The sequence below is a fragment of the Elgaria multicarinata genome, chromosome 6, assembly GCF_023053635.1.
Source record: "Elgaria multicarinata webbii isolate HBS135686 ecotype San Diego chromosome 6, rElgMul1.1.pri, whole genome shotgun sequence".
NCBI lineage: Eukaryota > Metazoa > Chordata > Lepidosauria > Squamata > Anguidae > Elgaria > Elgaria multicarinata.
Window position 1 is genome coordinate 12,234,674 of NC_086176.1, and position 25,356 is coordinate 12,260,029.

Genomic DNA, 25,356 nt, shown 5'->3' on the forward strand with positions numbered 1-25,356 from the left:
TGTTTTCAAGGCAAGCTAACCGCAAAAGGAAACAGATGGAGATTTGGTTGCTGTAACTATTGCAATACCCATTTATGTATTGTTTTTCTAGTCAGAGAAGTACTTACACTCTGTACATGCCTAAATGCCTTGCTTCTCATTGGTTATTGTATTGCAGAACTGTATTATGATTGGTGGGAAGGTTCTGCCATTGTATCTGAGGGGAACTGACCCTATAAATATGTTAGCCTTTCCTGAAATTATTGGGCAGTTCCTCAGGTCACCTTGCAAGACTGTCACCTTGCAGCACTGCTCGTAATAAACCTTCTAAAGAGAGAGAAATTGTGTCTTGAGAGTCTGTGACCACCACTCAGTGAACCACGGGGACCCGCCCTTTCGGGTCCCACCACACAGGAAAGGAAGAGATAACAGTTTTAATGTGACCCTTTGCTAAATGTGGTGAGTGAAATAGAATGCTCAGCATGCAATAAGACATGAGCACCAACCTAATGGAGGCCAAGCAACTGTTGACCCATAAGCAGGAAATAGGTGTGACAGCCCAAGTTCCCCAACAAATGGTGTATATAGGTTTACTGCTTCTGGAACAAGACATTACGGCTGATCCTCATGGTCAGACCTGTTTCAATCCTGACATCTCCAGTAAAAATGCTCATGTACATAAGTCCATAAGTAGAGCCCTGATGCTGGATCAGACCAAGGGTCCATCTAGTCCAGCACTCTGTTCACACAGTGGTCAACCAGCCATCGGCCAGGGACCAACAATGCAGGACATGGTGCAACAGCCCATGTTCCCCAACAAATGGTGTATATAGGCTTACTGCTTCTAATACAAGACATTACAGCTGATTGTTTCAAAAGGTATATAAAGGCTTACTGCTTCTGATATCTCCAGTTTACTAGGTTAATATCTCCAGTTTAATAGGTTAATCATTCATATTTGACAACTTTTTTGCTGTTCTTTATTGGAAGGAGAAAAATAATCGTTACCTGAATGGATTAATGGAATTCATTTATCAAAAAATTTAAACATTGCATGAAGATACAGCCTCATGCTACATAATTAAAAACTAATCCTTATTTCATGACGAATAATCTTTGGACTATAATGTATCTTAAATAGAAAACAATTTTAGATAGATTTTTCCTCAAAAAACATTTTATTAAAAAAATCCGATTTAAATCAAAAAAGTCCAATTTAAATTAAAAAACAATTTTTTGATTTTTTTTTTTAAAAATCATTGATTTTTATCCACCCCGCAAAAATATAATATATATTTAAAAAAACCTACTTTAAGCATCTCCATTTCAAATTCATCATCGCTTTCAATGGTGCAGGAGGAATTCTCTTCATCGTCTATGAAGCTTAAATCCTAAAAGGAACATTTCAAAAAGAGTGGGTTTGAAGGGTTTTTTTTACCTTTCTTCACATGTCACAATTTTGTCATTAATATCTCTCCACATAACAAAAGAGTGGTTGTCTGACCCAAATTCCTTACAAGGTGCTATTTTTAAAAGTTCAAAAAAGCAACCATCACATGACTGTAAAGGATACCTAGCAGGCAGAAAAGCTGTGCCTGTCATATGACAAGAACCTAAGAAACCCATGAATGTTAACAATAGGAAGTTGAAACAATGAAAATAACATATGCCTCTGTTTGGCAATTAACTTTTCTTTTAAAAAGACTGTATTTTGGGGAAAGGAATAAACAGTCGCAGGATACATTACAATTTTGGAAAGGAGAATAAAGGTCCCGGGGGGTGGGATGCACAAGACAGTTTTAAATTATTTTAATTAGTTTCTTAATTTTATTATTGTGGTATATTAAATTGATGTAACGTGATTATTGTATGTGTAATAAAATTCAAATAAAAATTATTAAAAAAAAAAGAAAAGACTATATTTTGAATTAGGAGAGAGCAATCCTATGCCCCCTAGACAGCATCTGGGGGGCCATAAGATTCTTCAGTTTCTGGAAACAGAGGTCAGAATCAGGGCTCCGAACTCGGAGCCCAGAAACCGCTCTTCGCATCCGCTCCCCCGCCCCGTCGTATCTGCGGTTCTCACTGCACTGGCTTCATCTTCCTCACTTGGAAACAGGGTGCAAAGGGGGCGAAAAGGGGGTGAAAAGGTGGCAAGAATATATGGAAGATCTGTATAGGAAGGATAATAATATCAGGGATAGCTCAGACGGTGTGGTCAGTGAGTTAGAGCCAGACATCCTGAAGAGTGAGGTTGAATGGGCCTTAAAAAGCATTGCTAATAACAAGGCAGCAGGAGACAACACTATCCCAGCCGAACTGTTTAAAATCTTGCAAGATGATGCTGTCAAGGTGATGCATGCCATATGCCAGCAAATTTGGAAAACACAAGAATGGCCATCAGATTGGAAAAAATCAACTTATATCCCCATACCAAAAAAGGGAAACACTAGAGAATGTTCAAACTATCGGACAGTGGCACTTATTTCACATGCCAGTAAGGTAATGCTCAAGATCCTGCAAGATAGACTCCAGCAATTCATGGAGCAAGAATTGACAGATGTACAAGCTGGGTTTAGAAAAGGCAGAGGAACTAGAGACCAAATTGCCAATATCTGCTGGATAATGGAGAAAGCCAGGGAGTTCCAGAAAAAAAATCTATTTCTGTTTTATTGACTATTCTAAAGCCTTTGACAGTGTGGATCATAACAAACTGTGGCAAGTTTTTGGTGGTATGGGGATACCAAGTCATCTTGTCTGCCTCCTGAGGAATCTGTATAACGAACAAGTAGCAACGGTAAGAACAGACCACGGAACAACGGACTGGTTTAAGATTGGGAAAGGAGCACGGCAGGATTGTATACTCTCACCCTACCTATTCAACTTGTATGCAGAACACATCATGCGACGTGTTGGGCTTGATGAATCCAAGGCTGGAGTTAAAATCGCAGGAAGAAACATTAACAATCTCAGATATGCAGATGATACTACTTTGATGGTTGAAAGCGAGGAGGAGCTGAGGAGCCTTATGACGAAGGTGAAAGAAGAAAGTGCAAAAGCTGGGTTGCAGTTAAACCTCAAAAAAACCAAGTTTATGGCAACCAGCTTGATTGATAACTGGCAAATAGAGGGAGAAAACGTGGAGGCAGTGACAGACTTTGTATTTCTGGGCGCAAAGATTACTGCAGACGCTGACTGCAGCCAGGAAATCAGAAGACGTTTACTTCTTGGGAGGAGAGCAATGACAAATCTTGATAAAATAGTTAAGAGCAGAGACACCACACTGACAACAAAGGTCCGCATAGTTAAAGCAATGGTATTCCCCGTAGTAACCTATGGCTGCAAGAGCTGGACCATAAGGAAGGCTGAGCGAAGGAAGCTAGATGCTTTTGAACTGTGGCGTTGGAGGAAAATTCTGAGAGTGCCTTGGACTGCAAGAAGATCAAACCAGTCCATACTCCAGGAAATAAAGCCAGACTGCTCACTTGAGGGAATAATATTAAAGGCAAAACTGAAGTACTTTGGCCACATAATGAGAAGACAGGATACCCTGCAGAAGAGGCTGATGCTAGGGAAAGTGGAAGGCAAAAGGAAGAGGGGCCGACCAAGGGCAAGATGGATGGATGATATTCTGGAGGTGACGGACTCGACCTTGGGGGAGCTGGGGGTGGCGACAGCCGACAGAAAACTCTGGCGTGGGCTGGTCCATGAAGTCACGAAGAGTCGGAAGCGACTGAACAAATAAACAACAAACCCAAGGGCGGAAAGGGGAGGAAACCACGGCAGCTGTTTTACACAACTTCCTTGGGTGCTCAAGCCCTTTCCCTCCCCAAAGTCGCACCTAGACGGGCAAAATTGTCCATCTAAGCAAAATGCATGGCAGCCAGGGTACAGAGGAGAGGATCCCCTCCGTGCTCCAGCCGCCCTGCATAGGATAGTTGGCAACTTCCAATCTCGGAGGCTGATGACTGTCCGGATAGGACTGTGCCCTTAATTAACATTATTGCATATAGCCAAAGGCCATTACAAGTTGATTGGCAGTATAACAAAAAATATTAAGATTGATCACTTACTATTCATGATTTTCTAGGTTTTCTATATCAGGCCTATCCGTCCCTAGCATATACTGTGAAAGTTTCAGAATATAACTGTTTCGATCAAGTGCCATTCCTTGAATGCAGAGTGCCTTACAAAACACTAACATTGTTCCTTTATTCCCGGGATCACTACTGGGCATCTGTTACCTTATGTCACAATATTTTAAAACCAGCTTCAGCTTGATCTCCTACTCTACTGTTCAATGAAAGCAGAACCCCCAAGATCAGACACCAGCGTTCCAGCATCGGTATGAAAGGACACCTTAAGCCTGTTGCTCTCGCACTGGGAGCTGGCTCCAACATCCGCATGATGGCCGCCACAACCATTGGCTCCACTTGGAGAGCACTAGGAAAAAGCTCTTCCGTAACACCACAGCACCACAAAAGGGGTTTAGTTGGGCAAGAACGGGAGAGAAAGTGCTCATAACCATAGCAGAGCTTTCTTAGGGCAACGGAGGAGACAGCCTCAATTTCTGCAGGGCGGGATCAATGTCACAAGGTTTCTCAAGGTTCCTGGGGCCAAAAAGTCCTGCCATGCCTCACATGCAACACTGCCTCAGCTGCTGTAGCAGTGGCAAAACCTGGGATAAGATCAGGGTGGTGATCCATTAAACAGTATTGCTTTTCTTAATAAAGTTCAGTAACCATATAGACTTACCTCAGAGACACAAGCAGTTTCATTTAGCAGCTCTTCCTCAGCCTGACGTTCCAACATTTGAAGTTCATATTCAGTTATGTCTAGTGACATTAAGCACTGCCTCTCTGCAGTTTCTTCAGGTCGTCTGCCTGAAGCTTCGTTTGCCATTTTTTTCTTATTAAGTTCTTCTTCACCTTCCTCCAGGACCTCATTTTGGACACCAGCTGGTTTATTATCCACATGCTCATTTGACTCGCATGTAATCTTGGAAGAAAATTCAGGTGTTTCCATTTTTTCTTCATCGCCATGTGCCATTCCGGGATCTGTAACCTCCCAAAGGTCTGTTTCACAAGAAGAATCAACAAGCAAAGCTCTTAAGGCCTTGATGTTTTCTGACACACCAGCCAATATTTCTGCAGCTCTGAAGAAATGTTGAGAAGGTTGAGTAAGCTCAAAATAGGCTTAATGCATACAACTAATAACATTAACAAAAGCTTGAAAGTGTGAGTCCATACTCAAGCATGAGGGCTCATTCTTGGGTGTATTCTCTGATCTGCTTTAGATAACAATGGTGCCTCCCCTGCCCACTCCCCTGGCTAGGATCCAGAAAACCAGTTTACTTGTTTGTTTATAAAGTTAAATACTGTATTTCTTCGATTGTTAGACACCATTGATTGTAAGAAGCACACTATTTTCAGTACCACCAACAGAAAAAAAAACCTAAGACACACCTGCGATTCTAAGACACACCCCATTTTTAGAGATGTTTATATGGGGGGAAAAGTGAGTCTTAGAATCGAAGAAATAGGGTATATAAGTTTATAAATAAACAAAACTTTATAAAGTTAGGGCATAAAAAGGGCTTCAAAGCAGCTCGCAATAAAACACAGTTATACAATTCTAATCCAGAGACCAGATTCAAAAGTAAAATGAAAACCGAGAGCAAAACACGATAACTACAAATATAGCCAACAGAAGGAGAAAAGCAACTTAGCCCACAACAAAAGCCAGACAATTTTTAAAAGTCTTCACAGCTCATCCAAAGCTCAAAAGAAAGGGGACCCAACTAAAGTACTTTAGGGTGGGAGTTTATAAACTGGTCACCGCAACTGAGAAGATCCGTCCTGCATCCCAGCCAACTGCACTTTGAAAGGGAACAGAACACAAGGCAGTTCTGACTACACATCTTGCTGCTGTATCAGAGACATTTCTGGAAATTCCCCTGATTTTCTGGAGAAGATTTTCAGGGAGTGCAATGGGCTGCATTCAGAAATAAACCCAGAAAAGCCTCAGTGCAAGCCTAGAAGCCAGTACAAGCGTGGAGGTCCTATGCACAGCTCTTTCAGTCCCAAACAATGAAATGTTGTGGCTCCATAAACACACAAGCAATGCACTGACTCGTATGAATATCTAACATCCATAGATACTAATGCTATGAAAAACGAACCTACACCACTAAATTGTACTGAATGATTAAAATTACCTTTGAACATTTGTAGATTGTCTGAAAGTGCCAGGAAGACAATCAGCCAAATCCATGATCTCCTCTGACAGAGATGCCAATTCCGTCTTTATTTCACATGGCTGTAATGCTGCATCTGTTAAAAAGAAGTCGTTTTTGCAACTACAATGCTTTGCTCTAGTTACTTGGCTTTGAAACACAAGAAAACCATGGTTTCAAAAGCAATTACCTAAGGCCAATTCCATGTCAATTTTGGGCTTGCTCCCAAGAATAGGGCTATTACAATAACGTTTGTTTGTTGTTGTTGTTGATGATGATGATGATGATGATAATATATTTATTTGTTACCCGCCTATCCCTCTGGATGAGTTTATACAACCTTGGGTTCTTTCACAAAGACAGAGGATCATCCTAATATGTTTCATACAGGTGCTTATTACCTTGGCTCATTCTAAGTCACCAACACCTGGACTCATTTATTAATTACAATAGGATGCAGTAGTAACCTCTGTGTTGGGTGACTGCAATGTTGTTTACATGAGACTTCCTCTGAAGAGTGGTCAGAAAATCCAACTGGTCCAAAGTGCAGTTGCTAATCAAAGGGATCATATAAGAATTACCCTGATAGGGCTTCATTAGTTGCCTGGACCCAATTTAAAGTGCTGATGCTTACCTTTAAAAGGCCTGGTTTGGATCCAAGGCTTGAATCCTATATGCTCCCCCTCATACTTCAAACTCTCTACGTGATGCTGTAATAGGCAAACCTTCTTATAGGCTGGTAGCAGTGTTACCTAGTGCAGGGTTTGGCAACTTCCCTGGTTGGGGGATGCAACGCCTGCTTCCCCCCCCCCCCGGCTCCCTGGAACCCACCAGGGGCTCCAAAATTGCTGCTGCCGCTGCTGCCACCAGATTTGCTACCATATTTATTGTGATTTTGCAAAGAGACAGGTGCATACCTTGTTTTTAAGCAAAATCGTCCTTCCAGGAGCACAATTCTGCTTGCCAACAAAAATCACTCTGATGTTTGCTTAGGGTGACCATATGAAAAGGAGGACAGGGCTCCTGTATCTTTAACAGTTGCATAGAAAAGGGGATTTCAGCAGTTTTCATGTGTATATATGGAGAACCTGGTGAAATTTCCTCTTCATCACAGCAGTTAAAGCTGCAGGTGCCCTGCCCTCTTTTAAATCTGGTCACTCTAGTATAGCTCCTGCACTTTAACTGTTGTGATGAAGAGGGAGTTCACCAGGTTCTCCATATATACAAATGGCACCTGCTGAAATTCCCTTTTCTATGCAACTGTTAAAGATACAGGAGTCCTGTCCTCCTTTTCATATGGTCACCCTAGTTTGCTGCAGCAAATTCAACAGCAGAGAGATGGGTGCAAAAAACAGCCATAGGGGGTGACATGTTGCCCATCCCTGATCGAATGGCACCCTGTCATTGAAACTCCACAGGAAGTACCTCCAGGCTGGGTCCCTTTCCATCTTTAGAAGGCTTTATCTATCTGAGAAGCTTTTAAGGTGATTGGAAGAGTTTTGATGATGGTGATTGTTTTAGGGCACAGGTGGGGTGTTTTTTTGCTCTTATTAGTGTTTTGTTGGATTTTGTTGTGGTTTAGCCTATTTTTATTGGGAGTGTAGCTACTTCAAGAGCCTGAGTGACTAGCACAGTGGGGCAACATACATATTTTAAGTATTAATTTTTACAGCCCTGTCTGTCTACATGTTGCTTATGGAAGAATACAGGCAAGGGCAGCTGGTCCTTGTCCTGCTCAATATTTTGACACTGTCTTGGGAAGGAGCGGGTGGGGCGGGAGACCAGAACGGGAGGGAAGGGAGAGGAAAAAGCAAGGTTCATGAACATAACAGAAAAGTAATAAGAGATAAATATAAGTAAATGCTGTTATGCACCCTTAAATTTTGCTATAGCTGAAGATGAGGATTAAGTACAAGGCTTGGAGGGGGGATTTTAAAGGAGAGAAAATCTGGGTTCAGGCAACACGAAAACCAGTGGTGGTTTAAATAGTCAAGGGGTTACTGATAATGGTATTAATTCGACAACCCTCTCCAGATGATCAGATGTGGAGCTGGCCCAAGATGCATCTGCTAGACTCTAATCATGAACTAACAGAAAAGACAATACAACGCTCATCCTGAAGGAGCTGCTTTGATTACCAGTTTGTTTGGGAGTGCAAATTAAAGCTCTGGTGCCAGGCCTTTAAATCTCTGAATTGTCTGACTCCATGACAGACTCAAAGAGTCACGTACTGCATTCATCCTTGTACAAGGCCACACAATAGTCTCCTGATGATATTCCACAAGATACGAGTAGCCCGCGTTACAAAAACAACACGTTGCCTTTTAAACCATATTCCCCAACGTTTCTGTAAAATAGCCTTAGGAAAAGGGCTGCTTCTAATCTTTCCAGTCTGAAAAAGTCTTTAGAGCAGCCTTTCTCAACCTGGGGCGCTCCAGATGTGTTGGACTGCATCTCCCAGAATGCCCCAGCCAGCAGAGCTGGCTGGGGCATTCTGGGAGTTGTAGTCCGACACATCTGGAGCGCCCCAGGTTGAGAAAGGCTGCTTTAGAGGCATGCGAGGCAATGCTGTGCACATCAGCTAGCCAGTTTTTCATTCATGTATATGTGACCATGCTGTTGCAGGAATGAGCCAATATGCAGCCATATTTGAAGCCAGAATGCGCCAATGTGTAGTCATATTCTGCTGTTCCCACGTATCTCCCCTCCTTTGTGCTTGAGAAAGACAATATTACAGTAGAATGCTCGCTGACAGTATGAAAAATAGGTCGATTAGGGGTCTAACCACAGAAATCTCCAACAGCAAAATGTGCTGACCATAAATTGTTCTAAGAGATCAGTTAACCGCCTAATTACTCATATCTGTAACCACAGCCTTTTCGCTCAATTAACTGTCTCGCTCAATTAACAGCCAGGAAATCATAACCTTTTCACTTGCGTGGCAACTTGAATGACAGCTGTGTAACTGGGAAACCACGATCTTTGCTTAATGGATGGAAATGTAACCACGCGTGCAACCTGTAATGTAGACTTCGTCACAGGTGTGGACCTGATGACCTAGACTTTAGCTTTAAAAGCAGCTGAATAACCAACAGGAGGTTGCTAGTAGCATCTAAGGGAGAACCCTCGCACTAGCCGTATTTGCAAATAAAACCTGGTAAAAACGTTTGCCTCTGAGTCTGTTTCCCTTCTAGTGGGCAATTGACTGCCTTCCTAGGAGAAGAACTTTTTTGCAACCATGCCCACTGTATTTTGTCAAGTAAGGTAAACAGAAAATTCCCCCAGCTCTCAAGAATGAACATCATAGAAGGTGGGTCTATTTTAAGAAAAAAGCCAGACTGGTCACAGTTGTTAAAGGTGGGGGAGAGAGATGGTAAAAGCAAATATACCCTTTATACTGAACTTCAAAACTCACCTCTTTCTATACTAATCTGCATCCGATTATCACGATTCATATTCATCAGTTTTTGGTAAATGAGGAAGCTCGCCTACAACAACGGAAAAGCAAAGAAAACCTTTTTAATGAAAAGGTAATACTTAACATTTTACACTATTTATATAATCTAAAGATATTTGTATTTTAAAGTAATCGTTAATTGGTATCTGTGTATGAAGACTTTTTTGTACTGGGTTCAGATAAGTTCATGTGTGTGTTTTTTAAATTACATCCCATCTTTTATCAAAAATTCTCCAGGCAGCTTACAAAGAAGTCAAAACAATAACGAAAAACAACAAGCTGATTTGCACATAACGCTAAACCATGATTTGTATTCTATGCACAAGCTGGTACGAGCCTTGGGCTCATGCTCACCCCGATCCCTTTCTTGTACAGCCGGAAGTTTTTGGCAGAATTTAGTTTCACTTTCCATGAAAGAGATCATAACTTAAAACAAACTCCAGTCAGTTTCTAAATAAGCCATCATCAAACAATAGGTTGCATAGCGTTGTGGCCCAAACATTACGAAGATGCTTCTTATGGTCCAACGCACGTTTCTTGATAGAAAGGAAGACATACCTCTGCCAAGGAATACCCTTCTCTGAGGTTTGCTGGGTATGCTACCTGTTTTATTAGCCAGTTTGGCAGAAGCAACTAGAGAATGAGCAGAAAGCTTGTTTACCAAAATGGAAATTCTAGCTGATTACAACTTTCTTGCAGCAGATCTGTCACCAAGGCAACTAGGGGAAAAAGGGAAGTCTGTCTCACTGCAGACTCTCAGTGGCTCAGCTATTTAGCAATGCCCAATATCTGACTTTTATTAATCAGATTGATCAAACATGGCTTCGCTTATGCTAAAATAAAGCTCATAGCCATCACACTAGCTGGCTTGTTTAACTAACCAATTTTTTTTAATCCACCATCTTTAGCTTGTATATAATGGCAAGCCAGCTTTCATGGAAAGTGAAACTAAACTCTGTCAAGGTTGCCCATTGTGTAGGGAAGTGGCCTGGGGGAAGAACATCCAAGCTCAATGCTTCATTAACATTGTCCATATACTACTTGCGAACCGGGCTTATTAACTGGCCCTCTTAAAAGTCAAGTCTTACACAAAATAAAAGCCACAGAACTAAAGACGAGCAGCAGTTAAAAACAGGAGGGAATAATCTCTGTCAATAGCAAGAAGATAACTAATCATTAATTCCCTGGGCAAGTAAGGTCTTGAATTAGCATCTAGAAATTATTAGATAAGGTACCAGGCAAACATCCCTGGGAGGAGCATTCCAAAGTCAGGGTACTATCACCGAAAAAGCCTTTTCTACTCAAGCCAGCTGCCTGATCTCTGAAGGATGGGGGCATCCCAAGACGGGCATCCCAAGAAGGGCCTCCAACGATGACCTTAACTAATAGGCCAGTTTGTGTAAAATTTATGAAGAGCTCATATATAATCTCTCTCTATAAAACGCTTAGGTGTGTTTCCGTACAGGTTGCTAAGCAACAATAACTTGTAACGTCAGCTGATACAGGTTGCTAAGCCCCTCGCCTGACTCCTCTGGGCTTTCCAAGGTAACCCTACCCCCCTTTCTGTCTCTTCGCTCCCCCACCCCCCACAAAGGGGGCAGCGCCACGGTCTGGAGGATGAGCAAGGCACAGCCGAGGCCCTTGTGGTCGGGTAGGAGGCTGCTCGCCTGCTGCGAGCCCAGGCCCCGGCCTAATCTCATGCGAGCTGGGCAGGCGGCCCAAGGCTAACAGGAACCCCGGGGAGAGGGGGACACCTGCTCCCCCTCCCCCCGACCTCCCTGCCCCCCAGGTCTGCCAGATGGAGCTGTATTGGCGGCCTCCAAGCAGCCCGCGCCCCCGCAATGATATTTAATTAATAAACTTTAAGATATGCTACAACAGTGTATGTTACGCCGGGTACAGCTACTTAGTTCAGAATGCTATTTTATGAAGTTAGTTATCATCAGAAGTTTCCGGGTTGAATTCAGAAGCCATTTCTTCTTTTGGCAGACCCATCCTATGCAACTGGCTTTCCTCCAGCCAGTAACTCTCTCTATAGTTAACCTTCTGTGCTATTTGTAGTAGAATCTAAGGGGTCCTGCAACATTGACCTAAGCCACTGACTCCCTCTCTCATAAGCTGACACACAGACAAAGGGTTTGATCTGGATTTTTACTTTGTCAAGATATTGACTGGGTTTGCACAATCGTGGGGGTAAAAGAAACCATTGTGGCTTCTCCTCCCATTCGTGCATGTGCCACCCCGCGTGCCTGTGGTTTACCTAATTACCCGCGCTGCAGCATGAGCTGGAGTGTCATCCAAACCTGGTGCATGGCATGGTGGGGGTGGTTTGTACCCACCCTTCAACTGACAAAGTGCAGTAAGGGTTGTAGTGTGAGTATGAAGCCACCTCCACCGCACAGGTAATTGCCCCCGCAATCATGCGAACCTGGCCAAATTGCAGAGACTAAGAGACCTAGATTAGGGGGTTAGCAACTGGAAGCCGGAAACCAAATCTGCTCCCAAAAGCCTTTCCAGCTGCTCTGCCACAGAGCTTCTGATCACAAGGAATACCCTCATCCATCTGCACACTATTTATGCGCCTTGGCTGCTTCATCCTAATTTAAATGTGGCATTTGAGGGCGCCTGTCTTTAAAAAAAAGTGTTCCCCATTCAGGTCTTCATATGGCCAGCAACACATCGAAACTGGGTCCATGGAACCAATATCTGCAGTGCTGGTACTCCAGGAGCTGGGAACCAATAGCTTTCCAGATGTTGTTGGGAGTTGGAGTCCAACAATATCCAGAGGACCACAGTCTAACACATTAGAGATCAGGCAGGCGGAAAGGGCCTCTTCTGGAGTAGTGCCCTGACTCTGGATTGCTCTCCCCAGGACTGTTCTCCTGGTACTCAGTCCAGTGAGTTCTAGATGCCATTCCAAGACCTTTACATTTGTCCGGCTATGAATGATAAGTTCTCTTTTTGGTGTTAACTGAGATTATTCCCCCCGCTCCCATTTTTAACTGCTGTTTAGCAATCATTTTATGCTTTTTATTCTTGAAAGACTTGTTGTTTAATTAACCCCGGCTAGCATGGCCAATGGTCAGGGATGATGGGAGTTGGAGTCCAAAATCAGGAGGTTCAGAGGTTCCCCACCCCTGTATTGCAAAAATAAATGACCTATGAGTGTGTCATTCTAGCATCCTAGTACCACATGGGTAGGTGGAGTAACCAGTTTATACTACCAATGGTAGGGCTGTTTAGAATGGCAAGACTGGAAAGGGCAGCAGTTCCTCCTCCCAGGGTGGAAGTTTTGGCACTGCCTTTTCAAGCAGGGACGAATTAACTCTTTCCTTTCCTGTTGGCTCCACTCCTCCGCAGACCGAGAACCTGCCGTTCTGGCATGTGACAATTTCAGGAAGTTCACACAAAGGAGGTTTAGATGGTGCCATCTGGGGACAGCAATGGTACTGGTGAAGAGGATTTGGCAGGCAAAATATGGAAGAGTAGCACATTTAGCACATGATATTTATTAATTTATTTATTTATTACATTTATATACCACCCCAAAGCCGAAGCTCTCTGGGCGGTTTACAAAAATTAAAAACAGTGAACATTAAAAAGTATACAAAATCTAAAACCACCAAAAACATAAAAACAATATAAAAACAACGGTATCCATTTAAAAACAACAGTTCTGGGGGTCCATTAAAAAAAACCTTTGTGTTGTTAAATACTGTTAAATGCCTGGGATAAAAAAAAAGTCTTGACCTGGCAGCGAAAAGATAACCGTGTTGGCACCAGGCGAGCCTCATTGGGGAAATCATTCCATAATTGTGGGGCCACCATTGAAAAGGCCCTCTCCCTTGTTGCCATCCTCTGAGCTTCCCTCAGAGTAGGCACTTGGAGGAGGACCTTAGATGTTGAGTGCAGTGTATGGGTAGGTTCATGTCAGTAGGTTTATATTTGTAGAGGCTAATCACTGATCCTATTATCGACCCCAGACCCCATTTAATATGTTGCCGTTTTAATGTAAGATTATAAGTATGGAGCCTTTGAGCCCAAATGAATTTGATGCCTCTGTTTTTAAAGGCAAATGCCAACGAGGTACAACAGTCAGTCCTATTTTGTCTTGTCCCATTCCATTGTGATTTTGAAATTCTGGGAAATGGGCTTATACAAGACAAGACAGACTCTTGCTTCCATCCATCAGAACACTTCAGCAGTGCCAAGAAAAAAGGACCTCACTTGGACAACCTTGTCTTGGCTTAATAACCCAAAATATGAATGAGTCATGTACCTCTGCACAGAGCCATTTCCTTTCTTGGCATGCCACAATTAAATCTTCAGTTAAATCAGGTTCCCATTTTGTCTGAAAAGGGAAACTGTGATTACCACCCTCAGAACAAGCTAGGGTCTTAAGCCATGGTTTGAAGCTTGTTTATGATTCTGGATTGTTTGAAGGCTGACAACCATAGTTTCCAAGCTTGGATGAGTTTTGGATTTAATTGCGGTGTACAAAGAAGGGAGAAGTGAAGAGGCAGCACGCACAGGCTGAAGGGTTATTAAGTCAAGATATGATTGACCAAAGTAGGTTTGCAAATTTCCTATTGATAGATATAACCTCTCCTTGGAGGGAAAAAGGCAGGATATAAATGCAATACATAAATAAACTTAGAAAAATATAGAATTTCTTTGTACATACGTAAGCATCAGTGGCTGCATACAGCTTTTGCTCTTCAGTAAGTGGAAATTGTTCCCAATTACCACAGCGGACCAACTTGTCTTTCAGAAGCTGTTTGTGGAAGAGGTGTTTTATAAGATTGTTCAGACTCCATATCTCCTTACATTTTAGCTAAAAATAAGATTGTAATAGTTATGTACAAACTATTTCTGAAGCTACATCAAAGAGCAAGTTTGCAGTGAACGAATTCTGATGTCAACGGAATAAATCTAATATGATCATTTATTGATTAAAATACAAGTTTAAAATACTCACATTCAAAACACATTATGAATTTTTAAGCCGGGTCTAACCAGAGCTGTCGCCTGTGAAAGGGTTTCACAATGCAAAACTTCTTTAAAGCCATGGAACTTTATCATGTAAGTGCACTGCAACTAGGTGTGTCGCAATGAACGAACACATGTACCAACTAAGTCAAATAGCTATTATTAACCTCAAATATTCATCACATATGGCTCATTTTTCTGTATCTTTGGAGAGGTACCATTACACGCAAGTTCAATAAATACTGGCAAGAAGACGATAAACGAATAAGCTCACTCCAAATTCATGGAACATGAAATTTTCAGTGACCGTGACCCAACTGATCTTTTCCAATTCCTATAGATTCATAAGTCTCAGAAGTGAGTACTTTGCACTAGGCTGATCTGAAGCCAAACAGTCAGGGGTCAGTCTGTCCAGCAGCTCAAAAAGGCCCATCACTGATCTTGGCCCCTACCACCATTGGGACCCACATCCAGTAGCAGGAGCCCCTGCTGCTCTGCTGCTCCCGCATGGCACAGTTACTCCACTCACCCCCTTCTCCCCATGGACATGCCTACTGAGCACTGCTTATTATGGGAGCTAGCTCTTGGCTCTGATCTTCAGCAGCCACCAGCTTAGATTCCTCAAGATCCAATGTTCACTGCAGATGCTGGGCATTGCATCTGGGAGATCTAACATGGCAGCTCTCTGCCATGAAACAGAGCCAAGTGATCACTCACCTCCCATAATAACCTCTACCAGGTAAACACATCTGCAAGGAGGACGGGTTGGCGTAAGTAACTGGCAGCAAGCAGACTCACCACAAGGACAGGGCTCTGGTGGTGAGGGAAAGGGCAGCTGCAGCATCAGTGGGGTGACCAGGTTGGTGCCAAGCAGGGACCCATTCATGGCACTCAGCCCTGAGCTCCACAACACATGGAAGGAACATCTGAGAAATTTCAAAGGGTCAACAGGACATTTATGCTTCTAACAGTACAACCCTATGCATGCCTACTCAGAGGTAAGCTCCAGCAAATTCAATGGGAGTTACTCCCAGGTAAGTGTGTACAGGACTGCATCCTAGGTCACCCAGCAACTTGTTGATAGCAACCTACATCAATGGCAAGGCAATCAACAGTGGTCTGGGTTGACAAAACAGCAATTCCTAAATATTCAATCTTTGCATGGAAGTAACTAGTCCAATAGGCAAAAGTTAAGAGGGAAATGTATGTGGCACATTAAGTACATTGATCCTAGCAAATCTCAATGTGAGATGTAATATTTTCCTTTAACCATGTATTACACTTATGTTTTAATATCTACCAGTTGCAGAAGATTCATTTTGTAATATTCTTCTCAATCTCCAGCCCAGATTTGCTCCCCTACTCAGCTGCCTTTTGCATGACTTCTCTGCTGAGTATCCTCCTCAACAAACAACTGAGTGATGATTACCTTTTCATTGGCAAGGTCAGCCAAGTCCACAAGGTCCCCCAATCTGATGTCAAAATCACGCATCAGCTTCCATTTATCCCCTTCGATACCAATCCCGGCTTTTTTAATATGGTTATCTTCAAGCAACCTTTTCAGTCCCACAGGAAAGCCTGGAGAAATTACATACACACATACAAATGTATTTAATTTAGGAAGATGTACCTATTCTGCCTTACCTGAGGCCACGTACAACCTGCAGCTCCCGACCTAATTTCATGCAAACCTCAGCATCACCAAGCTCTTCCAATAACATGAGTTGATTCTTGCTCTCATAAGAATCACCTGATGAAAGAGAGCAGTTCTGGAGCTGAGGATTTCGGTGGCCTCCATGCAGGGCTTCAAGACAACCACTGGCTCAAATATGACATCCAACTGAAGTATAGCCAAGTGGCAGAGCTGGGATCCGCTGCCACCGCAAAGTGGTCCCAAACCATGCTCTTTGTCAGCAACCCAGAACCACTGTGTCAAGCCTGGGCCTTCTCCAACACCACGGGAGTAAGGGGCGTCAGAGGGGGCACCTGCTGATATGGGTGCCTCTGCCTCCTCCACAGTGTTCACCACAGAACCACTGGTGATGCTGCCTCCTCTGGAGGAGATAACAAGGCTGTGAAATAATACATATATTTCCCTCCTGCCTCTGCAAGTCCAGCTCCTTGGGCATCTCAGTGTCTAGCAAGTTGCCATCCCCTGCCTCTTCCTGCCATCCCCTTCACAAAAAGCCTCTCTTTGCAGCAGAAAGGGGCTGGATCCCACTAGCTGAAGCAGTCTCAGAGGTGGGGTGGCGCTGCTGCATCTGCTGCAAACAAGGGGCATTGGATCTTGGCACAGTGTGGAATGGAAGGACACTACGATGAGCATGGCAAATGCCAAAAACAACTCTGCCTCTAGTATCACAGAGTATGAATGTAACGTGCAATATTGGTAAGAATTCATTGTAGTTCATAGGAAATGTTATTCCTAATTATTTGTGTATGCTGACCGTAAGTGATCAGCAACAACCGTGACTAGTGTTGTGATATGACTGTGAGTAATGGAAGTAAGAGAAATGGAGCACGGTTGCCAAAAGTCGATCGGTCAACTATTGGAACCAGAAGGCTGCTTAGCTTAGCAGAGATACCTTCCTCTAAGTTTTACTGGTGCCAGTGGCAAGTGTAGCTACATTGAGAGAAATAGGAATGGTGGTATGACCATGTCTGAAACTTAGAATGAGGTCATTGTCAACGCATGACTTATAACAGCGAGTTAGATCAGGTTGCCCAGAGAGATCCTGGGAAAATGAGAAGGTCGCCAAGCGTGATTGCCTACGCTCTACAAACAGGTAATTATAAAATCTCAATGATGACAGTTGTCTTGGTTGAGAGGAATAGAACTTTAATTTTACTAAGAAATATGCTAGCCACGATTTCTATTATACTTCTAACCGTCCTAATTGCATTGTAGGCTTCATCATTGCATAGATTTGTTATTCTCTGATACTGTTTGAGCAATGAATGTATGTTTTGTGGTAGCAGTTTGCATTATTTGGCTGGAGAGAGGTTTCAGAGACCACAACCCATATATTAATTCTTAAATCCAAATCTTGAAATCTTTCACTGAGTGGGGTCTGTCCTTGAAGCAGTTGTATTCTCTCTTGATCTGCTGAATCTCAGATACACCAGTTCCAAGTTTGGGAAACAAGCTAGTTGGGTGGACCAGGAAGGAGTTACCTGTCTCACTAGTATCTCTGCTCCTACCTCTTCCCCTAGAGGCATGAGGTTTGTGAACTGGTTTTATATTGTTCTCTGTGTGTGTGTGTGTGAACAATACAATACTTTAATAAAAGATCAGAATGCTTGTGAACATTGGTCACTCACACAGCTGTGTGTGTGTGAATAAAATTTACACACTACCAAAAACTAAGGAAGACATCAAAGAACATCTCCACGAGACAGAACAAAAAAGAAAGAAATTGCAGACACTCACATGGCACTAAGGGAACACAAATGTTCAGAGCTCAAGACTATTCAAAATAAAACCTTGAGGGTAAAGAAATGGGGGGGGGAGGAGAGAACACTGCCTAGTGCCTATTAGTCCCACAAAACACTCCAACTAAAGGAGTAGTACCTGCTATAGGAAAGATCTAGGTGAAATCTTGTGATTGGTGGACACCCCTGGTATAGTAAAGGCAGATATGTTCCCACATTATAAAACAAATTGTGTTTGGAAAAGCTTATATAAATGGCAGCTTGATGAGTCCATTTTATTTAGAGATTATTAAATAGAACAGTACTGACTTGACATTGAAGAGACGTGAAACAGGTAACACTTTTTTTCAGACTTGCACAGCTGGATTAAGGCAACCTTCCCTTCCTTGCCTTTAGTATAGAGTGGTGCCCATTCAATGTCAAATCCTAGCACAGTTCCATCAGGCAAAGTCGTACTGAAAGATAAAAATACATACGAGGCTTATTTCCTATATAACTGTTTCAAAGATCCAGTGCAAACCTGATGATGGCTCCCTACAAACCATGGTGATCAAGTCAGGAATTAGTCTCAGAAAAGTGTACCCCTGCCTCTCCCTCCTCCTCTTTCTGACACAAATCACCCCTCTTCCCTCATTTGCCTTAATCATGACTTAGTACGGGGTTGGGCCAGATCCAGTCTGGAGAGGTTATGGGGTTTCCCTCCCAGAGCCACTCCCTCTCCCAGTGCTACAGGAAGGCAGCATTTCTCTAGTGCTGAGTGGCAAAACCTCTTTTTTAATGATCAGAGATAAGAGCAAGGTTTCACCACTCAGCACTAGAGAAATGCTGCCTTCCTCTAGTGCTGAGGAATCCCTTTGTCTAAGGGGATTGCTTTCTCTGTGCAGAAAGACTCATAGAAACTCTCTTGTATGGAGAAAGGGACCCCTGTTATGCCAGGGAGCAGAACCTAAGAGGAAGGGCCTGACCCCTGGGGGTAACCAGGAACTAAATCCCGTCCCTCAAGTCAGAACACTTCCCCATCGCTGGTTTAGTGTTACACCTACATCAAAAGTATTTATAGTTACTACTGGCCATAGTTTCCCTCTTAATCAGTTGGAAACCAAGGCTTACAAACCCTGTTTGAAATACTAGCTAGTTGGTGTTAACTATGGTGAGTGTTGGTGCAACTGTAGTGACTAAACCATGGTTACGGCAACAAAAGAAAGGAAAGGGAGAATATATGTCCCAAACATTGACTCCCAATTTGCAAACTATGATTCTCAGGCAGCCATTTTTACATCTGCATTGGAGTTAATACATTTATAAGTGACTACGACAGGACAAGAGTGAACAAGAATTTGTAAGCTCCAGAGTTAGTAAAAAATATTTCAAACAGAATACGACAATAAATAACCATTTTAATGAAGCAATGTTATCATTTTGTCTATTAAGTACAAAGGTTCTTAAACTGCGCTTCCTGGCACACTTTCCATTGAGAAATTTATGAAAATCAGAAAAAAAAAGGCCTGGGATATAAACATAAATTTTAAAAATTAAAATTCATCACTGCCCTGAACAGTGGTAGTCAGATAAGAACACCATTGACAGTATGGGCAAAATTGTATGAGGATTACTGGTATGATCCTATGTATGTTTAGACAGAAATAAATCCTACAAATCCTAGTATTCCCAAGGCAGCATAATGCTGGGAGTTGTAGGACTTATTTCTGACTAAACATGCATAGAATTGTGCCTTAAAAATACAATCCTATACCTGTCTACTCAGAAGTAAGCTCCAATGAACTCAATAGGGCTTACCCCCAGGAAAGTGTGCGTGGATTGTGGCCTTTTTTTAAAGTACAAAAATAGGTCTGCAAATGATAAATGCAAGCTTTCAGTTTCTTACACAATATCTTCAGAGAGTAAGGAAGAATCACTAGCATTACAGCTGTAAACGATAGAGCCATGGAATTCTAAGAACGGAAGGCTGTCTTCCAGAACACTCCGATGGACTGGATTCTTCTGCTTCATAAAAATGTAAAAGATAGCATGTTGTAAGGCATGGTTAAAAATGATTGAATGTTTCACTCATACTGGCATAAGGCTCAGCACACTGGTCTTCTTATCCACGTTAAGAAAATTTTAGGACAATTGCTGTCAGTTGGTAAAGGTATTATGGGGCAGCCACAGCTAAACCAGATTGATTGGAAGGTAATCTCTATATGAGAAAAAAAAGGCACGTTTTCATTTTGTAAAGTATGCAAAGGCATATGTTACATAAATAATTCCCATAACTCCCTTCAAGAACCTTAGCCCCGTACATGTGTAAGATCTAGGACTCTTTTAACACAGAGATTAATCACTACATCAAATAACAGCAACAAACCACTATATATCATGGTGCAACACTCCCATCTCCACTACTGAAACTTCCCTGCAAAAGTTAAATAAAATTACTTATAACTGGTCTTTTGAATACTGACCAGGACCTGCAATCATAACCCCAAGCTCACATGATCATCAACAATATTGAGTGCATAACAAATCTGAGAAACACAAACTTCAGCAAGGGACAGAAATAGTCAGCAGTACTGAAGATGTAATGAGATTAAGAATTTCTGCACTGCATGTCATGACGTCTCAGTGGTCTTTTCCATTGCTATTGTTCTGTGTGAATCAAACATATGTTCTGAATCTCTACCTTTTTATCAACCACAGAATCTTCTTTGCTCTGCTTAGTCATCCACTGAGGAAGTTTATTTGGTGGAGAATCCATATTCTATCAACGTATTCATCTGAATGCATATGTTAACTGAAACAATAAGGGGAGGTAAAGAACATTTGACCAAAGGTAATCCACATATCCAGCTTTGTCACTTGGCAACTGTAATATCAAGTGATGAATGGATATTGTTTTGATGGTTTTAAATTTTTGTCTATTTGTTTTAATGTTCACTGTTTTTAACTTTTGTAAACCGCCCAGAGAGCTTCGGCTATGGGGCGGTATATAAATGTAATAAATAAACAATAAATAAGTGATAAGTTGCACATATGAATCACCAAAACAAAATCCAGTGTCTACTCAAACTCAGTGTTTCTCAGGGGTCAGTTCACACATTAAGTCCATGCATGTCCAAACCAACCTATGCAAGTGTATTCCTATGCCCATTTACCCAGGTGTAAATTCAAGAAAGGTGAATAGGTCTTACTCCACAGTAAATAAATTTAGATTTTTGTTTTTTTTCCAGGCTGCACTGCTCAATCTTTCGCATGTTTACTCAGAAGCCCCACTGGGTTCACAAGAACATACTGCCAAGTAAGTGCCGCTTTCTTGTGTTTGTACACTGAATTAAGTTAATATGCACTGGGGTGGGTGTCCAGAAGTTCTACAATTAAGGACAACAACACGTCAGCCACCTTACTCGCCAAAACTCACCTCACCCCAAGCCTTCTCCAGGATCCACCTCACAGCAATCTTTCCCGCCAGACGCGCGAGAAAATCGTCACGACGAACCGACGCGACAGTCGCAACACAATTGCATCACGAGCACTTCAAACCCCCTTCTCCTCCCCCACCGCCCTTTTTCCCCCCACCGCTGTCGACTCTAGAAGGTGAAATGAGGTGAAGCGCGTGCGCACAAAGGCTTCCGCGCTTGCCGGCACCGTAAGGCATTCTGGGGGTTGTAGTTCGTGGTTCTTTGAGGAAAGGCGGGGGAAGGAGACATCCGCGTATTTGTGGAGGAAAACGAAACCTGCCCCGTCCTCCGGTGTTCCGCGCTTCGTTTCTGTCGCTGGCGTGTGGCAGGTGCGGGTTACGCTGGTTTTCCGGTGGAGAAAACGGACCCGGGACACCGGAAGCAGGAAACAAGCCAGGCGGCGGCGATAGGACCTGCCCGGCCGGGGATGTTCCCAACCCGCTCCCTGCGGGCGGCAGCGCGGAGAAGGCGAACGCTGCGGGGGCCAAGACGGGCAGCGGCCGTGGCTGGCAGGCTGACAAGCGTGTGGGCGAGAAGCAACTGACGGGATGGAGTAAGTAGCCCCCCGCTGCCTCCACGGTTTCCTCCGTGTCCTGATCCTGCCTCGCGTACCTGTCATGGCGGCGGCGGAGCGTGCGGAGGGGGGGCATTAGCGGGTGAGCTCTGTGAGAGGGGTGAGGGGGGGGGAAGAGACCGTTGGGTATGTCGGGCTTAGTACGTGGGGAGGGTCGCTGGCGTGTCCGAGCCACTTGCCCGATGGGGATCGGCCCATCCCAGAGGTAACTAACGGGGGCTGATTTGGCCCCGGGGGGGGGGGGGGAGGAAAGCAATTTACAGGCTTGGTGGCGGCGCGAAGGCCCGTATTCAGGAAGGGTGGTGATGTGTCTGCTTCAGGCCAAAACGCAGGCTCGACCTCCCCCACCCGTCCCTCAAGGGATGCCACCATGCCTTGACCAGGAGCCTGGCCTGCAGAAATTTAGCGAGCCTAAAGTTGTCTGGTGTGGTAAAGCTGACTGGAAAAAAGCTTCGCCTGCTAAATCTTGCATGCCAGGCTGCTGTTCAAGGCACAAAGAGCAAGGCCGATTAAAAAGGGTGGCAAAGATATTTTACTGGCCTTAATCCTGTGGAGAGCTTTCTGACATGCTGAAATTTAGCAGAGGAAGACCTACCCATCGCTATATTTCCTTGCCAGCCAGCTCTGTTTCTCTTCCCACTGCCACATTGTGTCGGGGTAAAAGACAACATTATTAGTGGAGCATCTTTGTAGTGAAATTAATTATGAACAGAGATGCTATTGCTGGGGTAACAGAATAGGCCTGTTGGATGTCTATGATGTTATGCATCTTTGTTATATATTTGTTGTTTTCAGTTGATTGATAAAGATGGAGAGAGGCAGAGGAGGAGGAGGAGGAAGGAGTGTGGGGGGCTCTGGCCTACACAGGAGCATTTACTCCCAATCCCAGCAGCAGTATCATTATCCTGCCTCCTCTTCTCAGGCGGGCTGCATGGAAATCCAGGAGCTGGCCTCCAAAAGAGTGGACATCCAAAAAAAGAGGTTTTATCTGGATGTGAAGCAGAGTTCTCGAGGCCGTTTCCTGAAGATAGCAGAGGTCTGGATAGGAAGAGGCAGACAGGACAATATCAGGAAAAGCAAATTGACTCTGTCCTTGTCAGTAGCTTCTGAACTGAAGGATTGTCTAGGAGATTTCATAGAGCATTATGCCCATTTGGGCCTGAAAGGCAGCCAGAGTCATCGGAATGAGCATGCGAATGGCAAAGAGCAAGATTCAAGAAGGCGACAACACCATCACCCACCATCTCCTCCAGCATCAGTGGGATCTGAAGAGCATCTTCACAGTGTGTTAAAAACTGAATACATTGAAAGAGACAATAGGAAGTATTATCTAGACCTGAAGGAGAACCAACGTGGACGTTTCTTAAGGATTAGACAGACTTTGATTAGAGGACCTGGCATGATAGGATATTTTGGTCACAGTTTGGGACAGGAACAGACTATTGTCCTTCCAGCACAGGGGATGATTGAGTTCAGGGATGCTTTGGTCCAGCTCATTGAAGAGTATGGTGAAGGAGACATAGAAGAAAGGCGGAGTGGAGGCGATGAGCCTCCGGAACTCCCAGAGGGGACTTCCTTCAGGGTGGACAACAAGAGGTTCTACTTTGATGTGGGGTCCAACAGGTATGGTATTTTTTTGAAGGTAAGTGAAGTGAGGCCTCCATACCGTAATACCATCACTGTCCCATACAAAGCATGGACAAGATTTGGGGAAAACTTTATCAAATATGAAGAAGAGATGAGGAGAATTTACAACGGCCATAAAGAGAAAAGAATGGATATCAGAGGGGACAGTGGTGAAGAACAAGAGGGTCTTGATTAGAATTTGCTTCAACAGAGCAAGAAGTAAACTAGAGAAATGGCTAGATACTGATATGTAGTGGTTGGAAGAAGTTGCCTTTCTTTTTGTAAGTTCTTCCCTCTTGTTAGATAACTCCAATATATATAATACTATAAGGGTCTGGTTTTCATGTTAAATTATACCCAACAACATCTCTGTGATTTCTTACAAGAATAATTAACCGCCCAATGATTATGATACTTAATCTTACAGGAATATGAAATCATGTATAATAGCACTAAATCTGTTGTGACATTTTAAAAAAATCTGTATAAGGTTTGTGTTGTGTATAACATGATAAGCATAAGCCAGGTGGAATTAATATCTTCTAGTATTAACCATAGAGCATTTATGACCAAAACTGATCTTTAAGTTTTAAATGGTTGTATTGGGAAAGGTATCTTTAAATAAATTAATCTGCTGATTATGGTAAAAAAAAAATCTTGAGGGGATGGGGGAGGTCTAACCTGTATTGTATTGGCCATTAATTAATTCCATGGTTACCTAATTTTATGATAACCCAGTACTTTAAGTGTCCCACCAATATAAATCAATTTCTGAGTTAATAGATTGTTTCTGATTAATGTTAATCATGAATCATCCATTCTGTATGGATTGCTTACTTCATGTGAGGAGAGTTTATTTAAATAGTGTTACAAAATTTCAAAAGCTATTTTTATATTTGTGGGGTTTAGAAGTTCTAGCGAGTTGCTGTGATGTGGGAATTTGGTAGGTGGTTTTGGTTGGGATTGAAATTCGAAATAGGGAGATTAAGTATGACTGTAATGTGGAATGGTATTAGAATAACTTTTGTTTTTATCTTCATATATTTTGAGAAAATGCTTTGAGAGATTTTGGTGCATCACTTAATTTGTATCAAGCAGATCTCTGGTTTCACATTGCTGCAGTTGAAACATTCAGTAACAGCTATCAGCAGTTCCTTTATAAATCCTGTGTTTAAAATATTTTATTATTCTAAGCCGTGATCTGCACTTTTTTTCTTTTGTTAAAACATAACACATAATCCTTCAGTCTAATCTGTTAAGATGCATCTAGAGACAAGATTTCCAAACAAAAAAATTTGTTTTTTACTTTAAAAAAAAAATCTAGAAGATGGCTGGAGGAATCTGTGTGGATTATTATGGAGGTAGGAGGCTTTTCATGAACAAGAAATATAATGATTCCTTTTTATCTAGCAAAATCTTTTTATTCTGTTAAAACTGGAATTCTGTGCCCATTGGGAGCAAGATGTCTTTAATACAATAGTCCTAACTTCTGAGTAGACGTGGCTAGGATTACACTGTAAATCAAGTCACGGCTGAAAGGTTTTGTCTTCGAACACCAAAGCATGTACTTTAGACCTTGATACTGTGTAACTATTTCTGTCTTTTAAAC

General features: G+C 42.7%; 2 protein-coding genes across 3 annotated transcripts in view; one reads left to right on the forward strand and one right to left on the reverse strand.

The window, feature by feature from the left end:
- WRN (WRN RecQ like helicase) overlaps nt 1-21,553 on the reverse strand; it is a 79,830-nt gene extending 58,277 nt beyond the window's left edge. Inside the window, exons 1-10 of the mRNA XM_063129037.1 lie at nt 21,508-21,553; nt 20,773-20,883; nt 19,978-20,096; nt 18,402-18,547; nt 16,090-16,238; nt 14,356-14,505; nt 9,630-9,702; nt 6,197-6,311; nt 4,735-5,134; nt 1,290-1,370 (exon numbers count right to left, since the gene is read on the reverse strand). Of these exons, the coding sequence (XP_062985107.1) occupies nt 1,290-1,370; nt 4,735-5,134; nt 6,197-6,311; nt 9,630-9,702; nt 14,356-14,505; nt 16,090-16,238; nt 18,402-18,547; nt 19,978-20,096; nt 20,773-20,847 (1,308 nt within the window). The 5' untranslated portion in view covers nt 20,848-20,883; nt 21,508-21,553. The remainder of the gene's footprint in view (nt 1-1,289; nt 1,371-4,734; nt 5,135-6,196; nt 6,312-9,629; nt 9,703-14,355; nt 14,506-16,089; nt 16,239-18,401; nt 18,548-19,977; nt 20,097-20,772; nt 20,884-21,507) is intronic.
- Nucleotides 21,554-22,027: 474 nt separating this feature from the next.
- On the forward strand, nt 22,028-25,081 carry PURG (purine rich element binding protein G). 2 transcript variants are annotated; one of them, XM_063129033.1, is made up of 2 exons: nt 22,028-22,100; nt 22,917-25,081. In XM_063129033.1, the coding sequence occupies exon 2, from the start codon at nt 22,930-22,932 to the stop codon at nt 23,941-23,943; it is 1,014 nt and encodes a 337-aa protein (XP_062985103.1). In that variant the 5' UTR covers nt 22,028-22,100; nt 22,917-22,929; the 3' UTR covers nt 23,944-25,081. The 2 variants fall into 2 exon arrangements, with proteins under 2 accessions (XP_062985103.1, XP_062985104.1); XM_063129034.1 differs by lacking the exon at nt 22,028-22,100 and adding an exon at nt 22,133-22,203.
- The last annotated feature ends 275 nt before the right edge of the window (nt 25,082-25,356 follow it).